The sequence below is a fragment of the Chiloscyllium plagiosum genome, unplaced genomic scaffold, assembly GCF_037043375.1.
Source record: "Chiloscyllium plagiosum isolate Xiang-an unplaced genomic scaffold, Cpla_swu_hap1 HiC_scaffold_30, whole genome shotgun sequence".
Taxonomy (NCBI): domain Eukaryota; kingdom Metazoa; phylum Chordata; class Chondrichthyes; order Orectolobiformes; family Hemiscylliidae; genus Chiloscyllium; species Chiloscyllium plagiosum.
The window spans coordinates 28730449-28745260 of NW_028270168.1; the positions used below are offsets into that span (position 1 = coordinate 28730449).

Below are 14812 nucleotides of genomic sequence, written 5' to 3' on the forward strand. Positions count from 1 at the left end.
CACTAGGAATTAGACAAGAAAATGCTGCTGATTGGAGCTGTACAAAGGAGGATGGTTGTGTTTGTTAGAGGCTAATGAGCTCAGCCCATGAACATCACTGCAGTTTTAGGTTCTGGACCTAAGGTTAGTATGCAGCATAGTTAGCTGCAGCCTCTTCATCAATGACTTCTCCAACATAACATCAAAGATGGGAATGTTTGCTGATGATAGCAGTGTTTAGGTCCAATTTGCATTTTCTTTAATGATGTAATGGTTCACAACAGTATGGAACAAGACCTGGACAACATCTAAGGTTGTGTTGCTATGTGGCAAGTAGTATTCACACAAGCCAAGCACCCGACAAGTTCCAACTCCAACAACAGAGAGTCTGACTCCCCTCCCTTTGACATTCAGCAGCACTGTCATCGTCACATGCCCAATTATCAACAAACTGGGAGTCAGCATCAACCAAAAACTTAACAGAATTAGTTACATAAATATTGTGGCTACAAGAATAGCTTGTGGCTACATATTTTGTGGTGAGTGACTCACCTCCCACTTTACTACCAGCATCAAGGCAAAAGTCAGGAATGTGAAAGGCAGCAGACATGAGTGCACCACCATCTATGAGTTTCCTTTTATATTACATACTATCCTAACATGGGGACATATATTGCCCATATGCAACTTACCGGATCACAGCCATGGAATTTCCAACTTAACAATACCACACAGCAAAGAATCAAAGATGCAGCTGACTGACACTTTCTAAAGGGCAACTAAGCGTGAGCAATAAACATTGTTTTGTAAATTAAAGTGAGAGTCGGTGGTGAGCAATAAATACCGATACTCACGTTAATTTACAAAACAAAATATTAGAGACGAGGGGGAAGGAAGGAAGAAGATTTAAACCAAGGACAACAGTCAAACATTAATTTAAAAAGTAAAATAAAGTTGTCCACAAAAAGCATAAGTGAGAGCATCACTATACTAATAAAAATGATTTAATAATAAACTGTTGGAAGCTTTTGTAAGCAAGGCAAGAATCTATGTAATTAGGACTATTTTTAAAAAAGAATGAAAAATTAACACAGGGGCTTTCATATCTTTTGCGCGATAGGAGAGCAGGATGTGGTGTAGAAAATCTGTCAGGGAGCAACTCAATGTAATTGAAAGTAAGGAGGATGGAAGCAGCATTGATTTAGATAGAAATGAAGGACAGCAGATAGGATTAGTCAGTTTGAGAAATATTTGTGGATAAACCCAGGAAAGTTCACTCAAGTTTCCTGGGTGGTAATAAAATAGTGATTAGTGCAGAGTAATAATTAAAGGCAATTTTGTCAGCTGTTTTTAATATTGACTATGGTGCCTAATGTGAAAATCCAGTCGTATGTGTAAATTTATGAAAGTGATGTAGAATTTGTTTCTATAACAGCAAACAAGCGAAACAGCATCAGGGAGTTCAGTCCTTGGACTGATTTTAGTTAATTGAGATAATGGGGTATCAGAAAAGGAACATGTTGGATCAAGGAATCACTTTGCTATCACACAGAGCAAAACCAGACTGGAAAATTGAAGGAAAACTTTAAAGAGCTTGATTTGAGACAAACTAACGCAAAAGCAAAAATGAATTGTGAGAAATACGGTTTCTAAAAATATGATGCAAGTTTAAAAGCTATTTTTGTCAAAATGAATAGAGGATAAAATTTTTAAAAAACGCCATTGCTTTCAAAACAAAAAAGAATTAAGAGAAAAAGAGAACATATTCAAGTTAGTTAATTTAAGTTTTGAACAGGTTGAAAAAGTCTATATAAAGGCTGCATAAAAATCTAAGTATAAAGATATACAAAGGGAGCACATGAGGAAAATATGATAGCAAATATAAAGAAAGAATGGTAGAACCTTCTTCAAATATGCTCAAAGACAGCAGAGAAGGAAACAAGACACTAAAAATTTGAAAAGAGTTGTATGTGAGAACAGCAAGGTTGCCGAATTATTTATGCACTATCACCAGTGTTAACATGGGAAAAGAAATGTTAGCAATAATGAATGTTTACAGAGGAGTGATCATTTTGACTCATGGAAAGGAAGTGCCAAGTAGGTTGCAGACACTGATTGTGGAAAAGACACCACCCCCAAGAAGGCAGAGATGGCTATAGACCCACTTACAAATATTATCCAGATATCATCACAATAAGAGCAGATCAAAAGACTAAAAGGTGATAAATATAGCTCCTGTCTTCATAAAGTTAGTGTAGAATCATTTAATTTGAAACCTCTAAGTTGCAGTGTACAAGGCTAGTTTGAAACGGTGCTGAGTGTATGCGTAAGAAATAATTTGAGAGGTACACATTTATGTGGAGCAGAAGTATGAAGTAGAAGATTGTTTTTGAGATTACACTTGATTTTATATTTAGATTTCCAACCTTTTGGTGACAGACCCTAGGTATTATTTATCTTTGGAAAATATGTTACGTAAAAATGAATTTAAATGACTAGTTGAAAGAAATAAATAAGGAGTCAAGGAAATGAATGGAACGTGGCTATTGGTGTTGCATTGTAGGAGTGATACTGGGTGATACTATTGTTCACCTTCTTAGAATTGTGTTAGAACCCTAACTCAACGGAATATTGCCTCTATATACGGAGAAGACCAAAATGAATGCACTGGTAAAAGAATGCAGCCCCTGAAAGATTTTGAGATACCTGATAACTGGCAGAAAAATGGAAAATGCAGCTAAGTGTAAAATGGTGAGATTGGCAAAAGGAAAAGGTGATGTGCAATATGTACACAATGGTGATATACTGAAGGTATCAGAATTGGAAGATCTTATAATAAAGTACTTGAATTACTGAAGCTACAAATCCAAATGTTGATAAGTGCTAACAAGGATATATGACAGGGTGCATGATAGTGATTGAAAGAGATGATCTTAAAATTGCATGTGATCTTATTAAAATACAGTTTACCATATTTTATGCACTGTCTCAAAATCTGTATCATGCCAATGAATAACGCTCAGTGCGAGGCTGTAAGAATAGCACAAGAGTTTAAACAGATGAATCATGAAGAGAGGCAATCCATCCTTGAAACTTTTCTTTCTTGAAAATAAAGGAAAAAGCTTATAAGATCAGGAACTGCCTTGATAACTTGTAAGAAGTTGCTTTATGCTGCATGTAGAATTGTAGAATTAGAAACAGAGATTCAAGATAAAGATAATGAAAATTAGAATAAATAAGCAGCTCAGGCAAAATGGCAATTTACTTTCATTTACTTTCCAAAAATAGTGATCAATATAGAACAAACTGTAGATTGTACAATTAATAAGAAATTTAACTGGTTTGAAATAAGAAAATACAAAATGATAATAATGTAATAATTTTTACAATTGAAGGGATTCACAGTAAAGTTTATAAATTATATTTTGTCATAAAGATTGCAAGGAATTGGATGGAGGAGCTCAATAACCTAATGGTGAACTAAAGTCTTCTCCTACCTGAAATATATTTTTGGTTTATCCTAACCTCTGAATTTGTGATACCTATGTTATCAGATCAGACTAACACTCGGGACATAGATGTGGCATTGATCTAGCTGCTAATTTAACCTATTTAAAGTAAACAGGTGAACATCGGTGTTAAAATACTGATTCTGAAATGTCATATGAATATGGTCAGCTTCTATTTGCTTTTGTTGCCAATACCAAACTTCTTGGTTTATTTTAACATTGTTCAGTTGCCTGAGTTGATGTAGCCTACATTTCTGAATGTTCTCCACTTAGAGCTTTCAGTATCGTTCACCAATCCTTGATAGGATGTAATATAGGTTACTAAGGTAAAAGCATGACTTATATTTGATGTATTAGGCTGCAAATGGTGCAAAAGAAGTAAATTTCAGAGTAAGGGAACTAATAGCACTCCAAATGAATTATTAACTGTCACTGGCACTGAAAATATTCTTCCAGCTGCATACAAGGTTGCCAATGTTTTTCACTTTAATCACTTTACACAAAGATAGCAGATACATATACGATAGGATACAATTCTGAGAAGACCTTGATGTCAGAGATGGTTTTGATGAAACTTTCTGCTAATTGGATGCATTCTGCAACTCTGCTGTGGCAAGACACTTTAGGGAGGATGTTACTAAACTGTAGGATTCTAACTTCTATCTTTTGAAATTGAAACAAATGAAAACACAGTTAGTTGTGGAGGAGGACTGTTTGCTGAGCAATCTGTACCAGAGAGAGACAGCGCAAAGCTCATAGGGAAACTGATTTCTAAAGCCTCTCCCGGTTCAGGCCCAAGTAAGGAGAGAAACATAAACAAAAGGAACAGTGATAAGAACAGATAGGGAAATACGGAATAACAGAGAGGCAGACAGACAACCAGAATCCCATACAGACAGGCAAAAAGACATACAGAAATAGCAATTTTTTTAAAGTAATTGTACTACTTTAGCATTTTGAAGGAACTTGTGTTTTTGAGGAAGAGCACAGAGACAGTCTGGATTTTCAAGCAGTCTGCGCTTGCTGCCCGTTTGCTTTGCATGATGTCTCACAACAATGTAAGATGTTATAGCAATGCTTATATAACCCAAGCACAAAATGATTTGATTGGACATAAAACTATCAATTTGGCTTTGCTGTACACTTATTTCAAGAAGTCAATACCATTTTGTGTGCAGAGGAAAGAGGAAAACCACAAAGTATTATCCATAGTAAGAAATGAAAGCATTGACTTTTGTAATCTGGAACATTATGATCTATATAAAGCAGCTCTACAGAGATCTTTCAAGTCTCCAAAAAGATGCTACTCAAATGAACATATTCTCTCTATTGCCTGGTTACTCAGAACATGTAGTGTAATGATGAGAAAAAAAGAGGATGAGGAAGAACATTGTATATTTGTATAAAAAAACTCATTTGTGAAGGTGATAGTCCATCCTACATGAGTAACAAAATACATGTAGTTCTAAGCATTCCTAGTTTAAAGAAAACAGCCAAACTTATTGATCTTTCAAGCAGGCCATCAATAGGAGAAAAGCAACTTGCAGTTCTAGTGACTGACGCCACATTACAACATTATGACTGATATATTACAACATTATGCCTACAAGACTACAGTGACTAAACATTAGAAGTACTTAAATAACTAAAGCACTTTTGGAAGTTCTGAAGCATTGAAAAGTGTCATCTAATAATTTCCTTTGCTGCGTATTAGTTGTTTATTTTTTAAAACTCACTCTTTAATTACTCAGTTTTTACCAGTTGGTAATGGGAATGCAATTTTGGCCTGTGTCAATCAGCTAATTACTCAAATTCAACAACAGTCAATCAGAGCAAAGTGCAGAAATATTTTGGCTGGATCGTTACCTCTTGAACTGGAAAAATTATCCAAGATGTACCTGGACATACATAAAAATACATTTGTCTCTTTATATCTAACCAACATTTGTTGGACAATTGTGGGTGATTGGACTACTGTCATTTAATCCAGGAGTTAATTAATCAGATTACTGAATAGTTTTTAACTTTATTCTCCAGCTGCTACATTTATAATAAAGACCTGCAAAGGAAGAATGTGCTAACTGATGATGGATACAAAAGGAACTGGTCCTTCGTGTTCCTCACAGTCAGTGCCTCTCCATGTGTTACCAAAGTTATCTATAAATTTAATCACGTAAATAGCAATGTGGAAGTATCTTATCTCTTTGAATTCTTCTTTTGATGGCTATTTTTTGTTGCAGAAAGTAAGGTTTCTTTTAACATTAAATGTTCCACAATTAAGAGTAACTCAATTACATCTTTTTGGTTTAGAATACATACTTTTCCAAAGTGTAGGATATCACTGTGGATCTCTGTTAATCTGTGAACCAAATCTCCAAAATGATGTTTGGTGGCATTACATTGAGCACCTTCCAACCTTTGCACATTATCTTCTTGATTAAATGCTCTGAAAACTCCAGAACTTCTTATGTGAAGACTTTCTTGACCTAATCAGTGAAATACTGAGAGACTGCTGTAATGATGTACATGTCATCTTTCAGATGAGGCATTAGTTGAAGGTCCATTATCCTTCATAGATCAACATAAAAGATGCCACAACGAAGAGAAGAGAACATTTTTCCTAATATAATGGCTAACAATTTCCCTCAACAAACATGCTGAAACACAATATGTTATCACATTGTTATTTGTCAGACTTATTTTGCATGAATTGGCTGGCACATTTCCTGTGTTACAACAGGAATTACACTTCAATAGTGCTTCACCAAAATAATTTGAATGTTGAAAATTGAAACAGAAAATCCTGCAAATAATCAGCAGGTCAGACAGCATCTGCCACATCAGAAATGTTTTGGATTGATGACCTTTAAACAGAAATTAGCAATGGGCTAAGATATATTATCCCATGGGATTTGAGTATATAGATTCTTCATGTGTTTTTCTGAAAGTTATCTTTCTACTATTTTAGCGGAGATATTTGTCTGCATTTTGCAGCTAGCTATGAAGTAATGCCACAAACTCCTAATCCCAAAGAAAGTCGCTCATGAAGATTTAGCTACCTCTATAGTGCAGATTTGCCCTTTCCTGCTGTTAATTTGAATCTAGCACCAAGTAAGGGTAGTGCCAGGCACCTAGCAATTACAACACCATCAACGAAGGTGAATAGCCAATTACAACATGGGCAATGAAGCAGGAAGTAAAATGCATTGATCAAACTTCCCTGTTCACTAAATTTTACTGAGAGCAAAATAAATAATTGAGACATACACACAGGATTAAGGTAGAATATGAAGGATGACAAACAAATATTTTTTTTTCAAAACTTAGCATTTTTGATCACAATGAAAAGATTTGACATGCTATAAATATAAATTATGTTTTGCAGGGTCAAAAAATGAATGGCAGTAAATCTGAACATTTAACAACTCACTTACACCCATTTAAGTTTATCAAAGGTTTCTTAAAAGGGAATGCAAAAGGGAAAGTTTTTGTCAGTATCAGTTGCAATCTAGGGACCTTAAACAATATGTTCTCTGCAGATGTATAGAAGCATTGATAGAATCTTCTGGATTGAGCTGCTCATGTGTGATTTCCAGCAGTTGTTGGCAGCTTCCACGGAGTAATGATGGCAAGTGCTGATGGCCTTGCCATTGCTTATCGCAACAAAATCCAGGCTAGTATCTCATTGGGAATAAATGGATTAACACCTTTGGGAAAAACATGAAAGAAATTTCAAACGAGGATATCATATGTTGATATCATATAAGTTTACAGCTTTAGTATGGGACTGATTCTGTGAATATGCCATAACTGATACAATTTTTCCCATCCATGACTTAAATGTGTTGAATCAATCACATGGATCCCTAACATAAGGCCAGCAACTCAGGTGGGGGATTGAACCAGAAACCTTCTGTCCTGGACTTACAGCTAAGTTATGTTTTGAATAAATCCACTCAGACATTAAGGGAGCTTTTGTTGTGATCTTTATACTTTTCAAAGCGGTAATTTATTTTTCCCACAGCAGCAAGTTTGAAGGGCTCAGTGGCCTTTTCTTCTTCCATGCTTTCATATGTTCTCATGTTGTACTTGAAGTCCAGTATGGCAAATAAACACTGAAACCAATTTATTAATGTACTGGATGCCTTTGTTACTTTACAAATTCAAGGGAAGGTTGAATCTATCAATGTTATATATGATCAAGCATTTTAAGTAAAACTATCATTTGAAAGATATTTACATGAAGTTTTCTATCATGATAATTAATATTCTGTGCTAAAACTCTGCAATGATATCAGCTGTACTCACAGGCTGATTAATCTGCATGGTGGCATAGAACATATTTTCAGCTGTAAATGAGATAATTTAGCTTTAGAATTGCAAAATTGTTTCTTAATGGTCCTTTTGCTGACAATATTATTCCCTCACAATAATCTTTCAAAGGTTTTCTCACCTTCAGTCTTGTAAGTGCCATGAAAATGATATAATGAGAAAGCAACGTGTTTCTATTAAGTTTCTCTATTATTCTAAATAAGATTTTAACTATTTAAAATATAAGCTGATGCCTTCTATAAAAAAAAGTGAATTACTGCTAAAACTTATCAACTTGCCAGTGTCTATGACAATTTCCACCATAATGCAAAAGCTGTCTTACATATACACAGTGGATAATGGAAATCTGAGCTAGAGAAAATGTTGGAAATACTCAGCAGAACCAAATCTAATAAAAGATCATCAGGCTGAAATATTTATTTTGTTTCTTTCTTGTTAGATGCTGCGGAAACCACTGAAAAACCAACAACAATGTCATTTCAGCAGTACTTTTAACTATCATAAGCTCTACAAGCGAAGAGAGCACTTGGTAGAGTACATATTTTCACCTTGCTGTGGTAATTCAATTTTTTTACAATTATGCAACTCTTCCTCGATGCTTTTTCCTGTCTGGTTTCTTACTTAATTGATTATTTGTACATCAGAGTTTTGATAAAATGCAGGTATTTACAATAAAATATATGTAAAGCATGTAACTATACATGTGGAATATTCAGTCACCTGCTGAAACTTCACCTTCAGTGTTTCTTTAGCAAGTTTTGTCAGTGCAAGCTTACTATTTTCTTCCACTCTCAGAAAGGCAATGAGGAGGTAGGCTACAGGTTCACCCCAACCATAACAGGAATCAACCCTAGGCTATTCTGTACTATAAACTAGCTATCTAGCTAACTGAGCTAGCTCGGCCCATATTGGATTTTAATGTTAATGATGCTTGAATGATTTAAAAGGGACCACGTGGTATGGCATTATTTAAAATTATGGATCTTGGGCCATCACTATTGCATGTAATAACTTGTGTATGCTCACACTGTGTTCACTCCACTCAGGGTCATCTGAGTGTCCGTAATATTCCTACATTTTTTTCTTCTCCCTTCATCTAGAGTGCACTTTTACTCATCAATATTACTTACATGTGGGTGACTGAAGTTCACCATGGGAGGAAATACTGAAGATATAGTCAATGTTTTACTTCAGCCAATTTAAGCGCTATGTTTTGTGAAGATGTGGATTATCAATCTGATCCTGAAGTGTTTTGTTGATAAAATTTGAAGTTTTCTGATTATATGTTTCATTATCTTTAGCTCAGAAAGCACAGATTCACTCGCAGTTTTCACTAATTCTTTTACATCAACTCAGAGACAAATCAGAAGGCCCGTTTATATTATAAGTTGAAACCTATTTTGTGTCATTTCATACAGTACAGGTTATGTAAAAATTACTTGTCAGTGCTTTGACCAGACTGTAATATCTGCACTAATGCTGGAAATATCCACCAGGTCAGCCAACTGCTGAATAAAAACAGAAAATGCGTCTTTGAATGAAGCAGAAACCACTTTTATGCCATCATCTTCTGTTTTTCTCTCTATGTTCCATGTTGCTTCTCAATGAGTTATCTGCATTCTACAATGTCAGCATTTACGAATAGTTTAGATGAATATTTGAAGGAAAGATCAGTAAGGGCCTATGAAAGCAGGAACGTTCACTAAGTTAAGGTCTCATGCTGGGTGGCGAATAAACACAACATAGTCTATATGACCAGCAGACATATTTCTATTTAACTCTGATATAGTGATAAATATTCATGTTTAAATGATAAACCCATCAACAGATTTCATGATGTTTGATGTAAATTACAAAACTTCCAACCTTGGGTGACTGTCTGTGTTGAGTTTGCACATTCTCTCTGTGTCTGCATGGGTTTGCTCTGGGTGCTCCGGTCTCCTCCCACGGTCCAAGGTTAGGTGAATTGGCCATGTTAAAATTGCCCATAGTGTTCAGAGGTATGTAGGCTGGGAGCATTAGTCATGGAAAATGTAGAGTAATAGGGATGGGGAATAGGTCTGAGTGGGATACTCCTCAGAAGTTTGATATGGACTTGTTTGGCCGAATGGCCTGTTTCCACAATATAGGGATTCTATGATTCTATGATTAAGTGGTCATTTACATTCTAAGAAAAATATTTATGAAAATCCCCTCTAATTTAGTCTGGACACATTCAATTAGTTTATTCTAGCTCATAATACCTTTCAAGATATACAGCAAAATGTAAGAGTCACCTGATTCAATATCTGGAGTAGCACTGCAGTGTGTACTGCAGGGAAAGTTTTATCTGAAAACCATCCAGAGAAACGCCTTTGGATACTTTACAAATTTGAAGATAAATGTGAGTAGTTGTTTTTTTTATTTCAGCTGGTTCATGTTTTCAGGCAGTGACAATGATGTGATATTCCAAAGGAGATCATGAAAAGGCAACAAAAAAATCTTCCGTTTTTCTTAGTCTCTTTCATTTAACATTTTTACTTTTAATTTCTTGCTTCCCTCTTTCCCTGGCAACATTTATGATCTCTGCTCTTCTGGATTCTTTTAGACCAAGTGTGATTCCTCAGCTAAGAACTGTCTTTATCCAATGAAATTACTTTGGAAGCAAGCCAGAGTTACTCTCACTGGATCATTTCTCACTAGGAAGCACCATTTTCTATCATTTGACTCCAGTGTAATAATTGATTATGAATATCATGTGCTAGCAATCTTTTGTATGCCATTTCAGTAAATATTGTTACCTGAAAGTTTGCATTTTCGTAGCAAGTCTAGTTTTTTTTTGATTGCATATCATCTACAGTTTTACTCGTAGAATTTGCCACAAAGGAAATAAAACGTTTCTTTCACTCAAACAATTTTAGACTGGTGAGATAAAATGTACTAACAAACCTTTTCAAATGACACTGTCTCTGATTATTATAATTAATGGGGTGAGTGTGAAAAGGGACTCAACCCAACAAAGAATAAATGGAACACATTTAAAGCAGTCTTCTTGTCTATCTCCTGACACATTTTTTTCCGTACATGTAAGGGGAGCAGTGTCTTGCTTAATGTGTCTCTTGCAATTGAAGCCAAAACCAACACTTTTACTATTAAGAGGGTCAAATCATGCCCTGGGATGAACTACCAGTGGTTAAAAGGGGCAGTACTTTTGCTCCTTCGATATGTAAAAGTCTTCACTGATTAGATTAGTGGATGAAAAGAAATATTCCAAATGTTGAAAATAATACTAAAATCCAAGGTAAACACATTTCTTTCTCCCTCTCTCAGCACTTCAACTGAGGGCTTCAATTAGATAACTATAGATGTACACAGGATGTTATGTAGGCTGGCAGTGTGTTTGTTATGAGTGCGGGCATACTTAAATCTTAGCTTATAGTAGACCCTGTCACAGGTGGACACCTTGAAGAATTATATACAAGGTCTTGCTTAATCTATGTAGTAGTAAGTATACAACATTATATTCCAGAGGGCAAGCAGCAGAGAATCAAGACTACCTGACACATAAATCTACCAGCTTTACATTTCAGTTATATAGTATTGCAACAGTGTGGGAGAGATCTATCAATTAATCCATTCTATCACAATATGAGAGAGATCTACCCTGACACAGCCCATGTTTCAACAGACAGACAGAGAACAACCTGGTCTGCTCATTCTCTTAATAACTTCATAATATTTGAAGGAATACAATCTCACATAAAATAGAGGGAGAAATTTATAGAAATTGATAGTTTGATAGTATGGTCTGGTTGAACCATTTTTCTTATTGTAAGAAAATGTTTAGACTGTTATTCCTAAATATTAGCACAACTGGATCAGTTAAAATGTCACCTGTATTGTAATAAATCAATTTTTGACCTCTTCTAAGGTTTATATTGTCAGAATTATCGAAAGTTAGCGTCAGTTAGGACGATACTCAGTCTCTTAGGAAAATTACAGCATTAGATAAGGGCACATTGTTTGTAGCACAGGAGGCCATTCGGCCCACAATGTCAGTGTAATTTCTTAGCAAAAGCAATCAGCAATTAATCTCAATTCATAATCCTATTTCATATGTTTAATCATCAATATTCTTGTTTCAAACATTGCTCTGACAAATTGCTGCACACACTAATAGATCTACATAAAAACCTCTTGTCCCCAATCTCTTAATAACAATTAAATTGATTAGCCGTCATCACTCAACCTTTAACCAGAGGAAATGAACCTTCCTCATTACGTTTTAGAGTGACTCAGGAATGAAAAAAACTAAAAAGCGAACTTAAATTTCAGTTTAGCTTTCCTTCTCCGATAGAATAATTATAACACATCAAGTCTGTCTTCCATATTCCAGCAAAATACGGCGGGTGCTGGAAACTGAAATAAAAAAGCAGAATGTGCTGGAGGAGCTCAGTACAGCTGTGGACAGAGAAACAGAGCTAGTCTCTCCAGACCTGGCAGTATCTTGAAGCGTTAATTTTGTTTCTCAGATGCTGACAGGACCTGTTGAGTTTCTCCGGCACTTTCTGTTGGTATTTGTCTTCTATGACGACAGTGTCCCGTTTCTGGAAGGAAGCCAGGTCTATAACAAGCACACGGAATGCTGGAGAAACTCAGCAGGTCTGGCAGCATCCATCAGGAGAGAACCAGAATCCGCAGGATTCCGCTTTCATTCGAAGGCCGCTGCTTCCCACCGTTTCCCTGTCCTTTCTACAATAGCGACACTAAACTCTGCCCCAGCCGTGGGCTACCGTGACCTGTTCAAACTTAGTGCAATTCTATATTTTGGTGAAATGGCAACAAAATGCAGTAAGGCTGTGGATCTGCCTCTGGGGAGAGGGTTACAGTCGTATTGAGGACTCAGCGGTTTCCGAATGAGTGTACATTAACTCTCAATCGTTTCTTTTCCCAAGAAAATTGCGTAAAGGAGATCGATTCCTTTATTAATGTATAAAGAAACCGTAAACGTTTACTAGATAGGAACTAGTGACCAGTTTAATTTGTTAACAGTTGGTCCTTATCTCTCTTATTGCTTGAAACTATTGACTTCCTACATAAGGAAGGTGTAATATGAGTGACTCGACTACAGGGTTATATTTTTTGAAAATCTTTATCGCAGCAGGACAAGTCACCATGTGCGAGGGTATATAATGGCCGGGCATGTGTGTGATTAAAATACAGCTCAGTATGGTGCAGAAACTGAGCTGCGCCTTTAATAATTGGCCTAATATTGGCCAGAGTCTACACTGACTGTGGCTCTAACATGCGATGGCTCAGGGGCTGAACGCGTCGCCATCTTTCCCAGCACAAACAGACCAACTCGGTGCAGTTATTCCAACCAAACCAACTCTCCCTCATTATGTTTATCCGCCCCCTATCAGAATGAGCAATTATCCACTGACCGCCCTTCTCAAGAATATTCACTTATCAGAAAGTGCCAAGGAAACGTGAGCAACTTTTCAGCTGGGCGACTCTTCGCGGGTTTCTTTGGGATTATCAGATTTTAATCGGCTCCCAGTCGCACTGTGGCTGCCCTGACTGTGAGAGGGTGAGAGCACAGCTTCTGAGCTGTCTACCCTCCAAATCAGTGCACACAGCCGGAAAGTCCAAGATCAAGCCAGCAGGGGAACGAAGCCGGCGTTTTCTTGATTATTCGGTGTTTGTCGAGGGCACTAGCCTGACGCTTTTGTATCGTCCAAATTAATCCGAGTTCGTCCTGTGATTAATCATTTATCCCCGGGCCCATCCGTCTCTAGCCAACCGGCTTCCATGAATGTTGAGGGCATGCTGTTGGATTCGGTGTGAAGGTTTACCAGTGAGTTCAAAAGCGGGGCAGTCCCAGTCAAACCCGCCGAAAGGACAGAGGCTGTAAGGCGGCGGCGTGGTGGGGAAGGACTCCCGACCCTGTTTGTCCCACTCCACCGCTCCCATCCCTCCCCCACCCCCAACCTCCTCCTCCTGGGTGCTGCCTTTAAAAGGGTTAACCCGGTGCCAGATTGACAGGAGACTGTGGGAGACTTGTCAGAGAATGGGAGGACTCAAGTCAAATCCAGCAGCATTTCATTTCCTTTCCCCGTTCACTTCGATCTTTGACCACTTCATGAACTGTGTCTGTGTGCCCGTGTCTCTGTGAGTGTGTGTGTCTGTCTGTGTGTGCCTCGCCTTGAGTAGCACCCTCTTCCGTGTTGGGAAATCAGTTGTCTCTCCCCCTCCTCCCCAAACCCCGGTGGGGTCCGGATCAGCTCTCCTCGTTTCCGCATCGGTTTGGAATCCAAAGGGATTTGCCACCAAAGGGACAGTGTAACGTTGTGGAGCCGCAGGGTGACAGACTCTCTCTCCCTCTGCCTCTCTCTCTCTCTCTCACACTCTCTCCCTCCCTCTCTCTGTCCATCCCTGAGAGGCTGGCACTGCCCAGGGCTCCCTGCCCTCTCTCTGTCTGGGGATGTACCAGGGTTTGGCGAACCCACCGCCTTACACGGCGCACCCGGACCCGGTAGGGAGCTTCCTGCACTCGGCCAGTTCAGCGGTTTATGTGCCGAGCTCCCGGCTGAGCGGGGCTTTCCCATACCCCCAGCAGGCCAGCCCGCTGTCCCCACACCCAGCCTGGGCTCAGGCACCAGCGGCGGCGGGCAGCGGAGGGCCGGAGACCCCGTGTAGCCGCCACTCCTCCTCCTCCTCCTCCTCGTCCTCCTCCTCCTCATCCAGCCCTCCCGGAGTCTCTCCCCGGGAGACCGCCTTCAGCAGCCCGCTCGCCATCTCCTCCGCCGCTGCTGCCGCCGCTGCCGCCGCCGCTGCCGTCCGGGACCAGGTCAGCATCAGCTGGACCCTCAGCGGCTCCTTCCCCAACCACTACCCGCAGTACATGAGCTCGGAGGCGGCCAGTGCCTGGAGCCCGGCTCCACTGGAGAACCCTGCCTTCAGCTTGATCCCAGCTCGCAGGCACGGCGAAGGTAGGAAAGGGCAGGCTGGGG

At 38.5% G+C, this 14812-nt stretch overlaps 1 protein-coding gene across 2 annotated transcripts in view; it reads left to right on the forward strand.

Moving 5' to 3' along the window:
- The first annotated feature begins 12441 nt into the window (after positions 1 to 12441).
- LOC122563662 (transcription factor GATA-4-like) overlaps positions 12442 to 14812 on the forward strand; it is a 32009-nt gene continuing 29638 nt past the window's right edge. The window contains exon 1 of one of the 2 annotated variants that reach the window (XM_043717696.2): positions 12442 to 14791. In XM_043717696.2, the coding sequence (XP_043573631.1) occupies positions 14284 to 14791 (508 nt within the window). In that variant the 5' untranslated portion in view covers positions 12442 to 14283. The remainder of the gene's footprint in view (positions 14792 to 14812) is intronic. The other variant, XM_043717695.2, reaches the window with a different exon arrangement.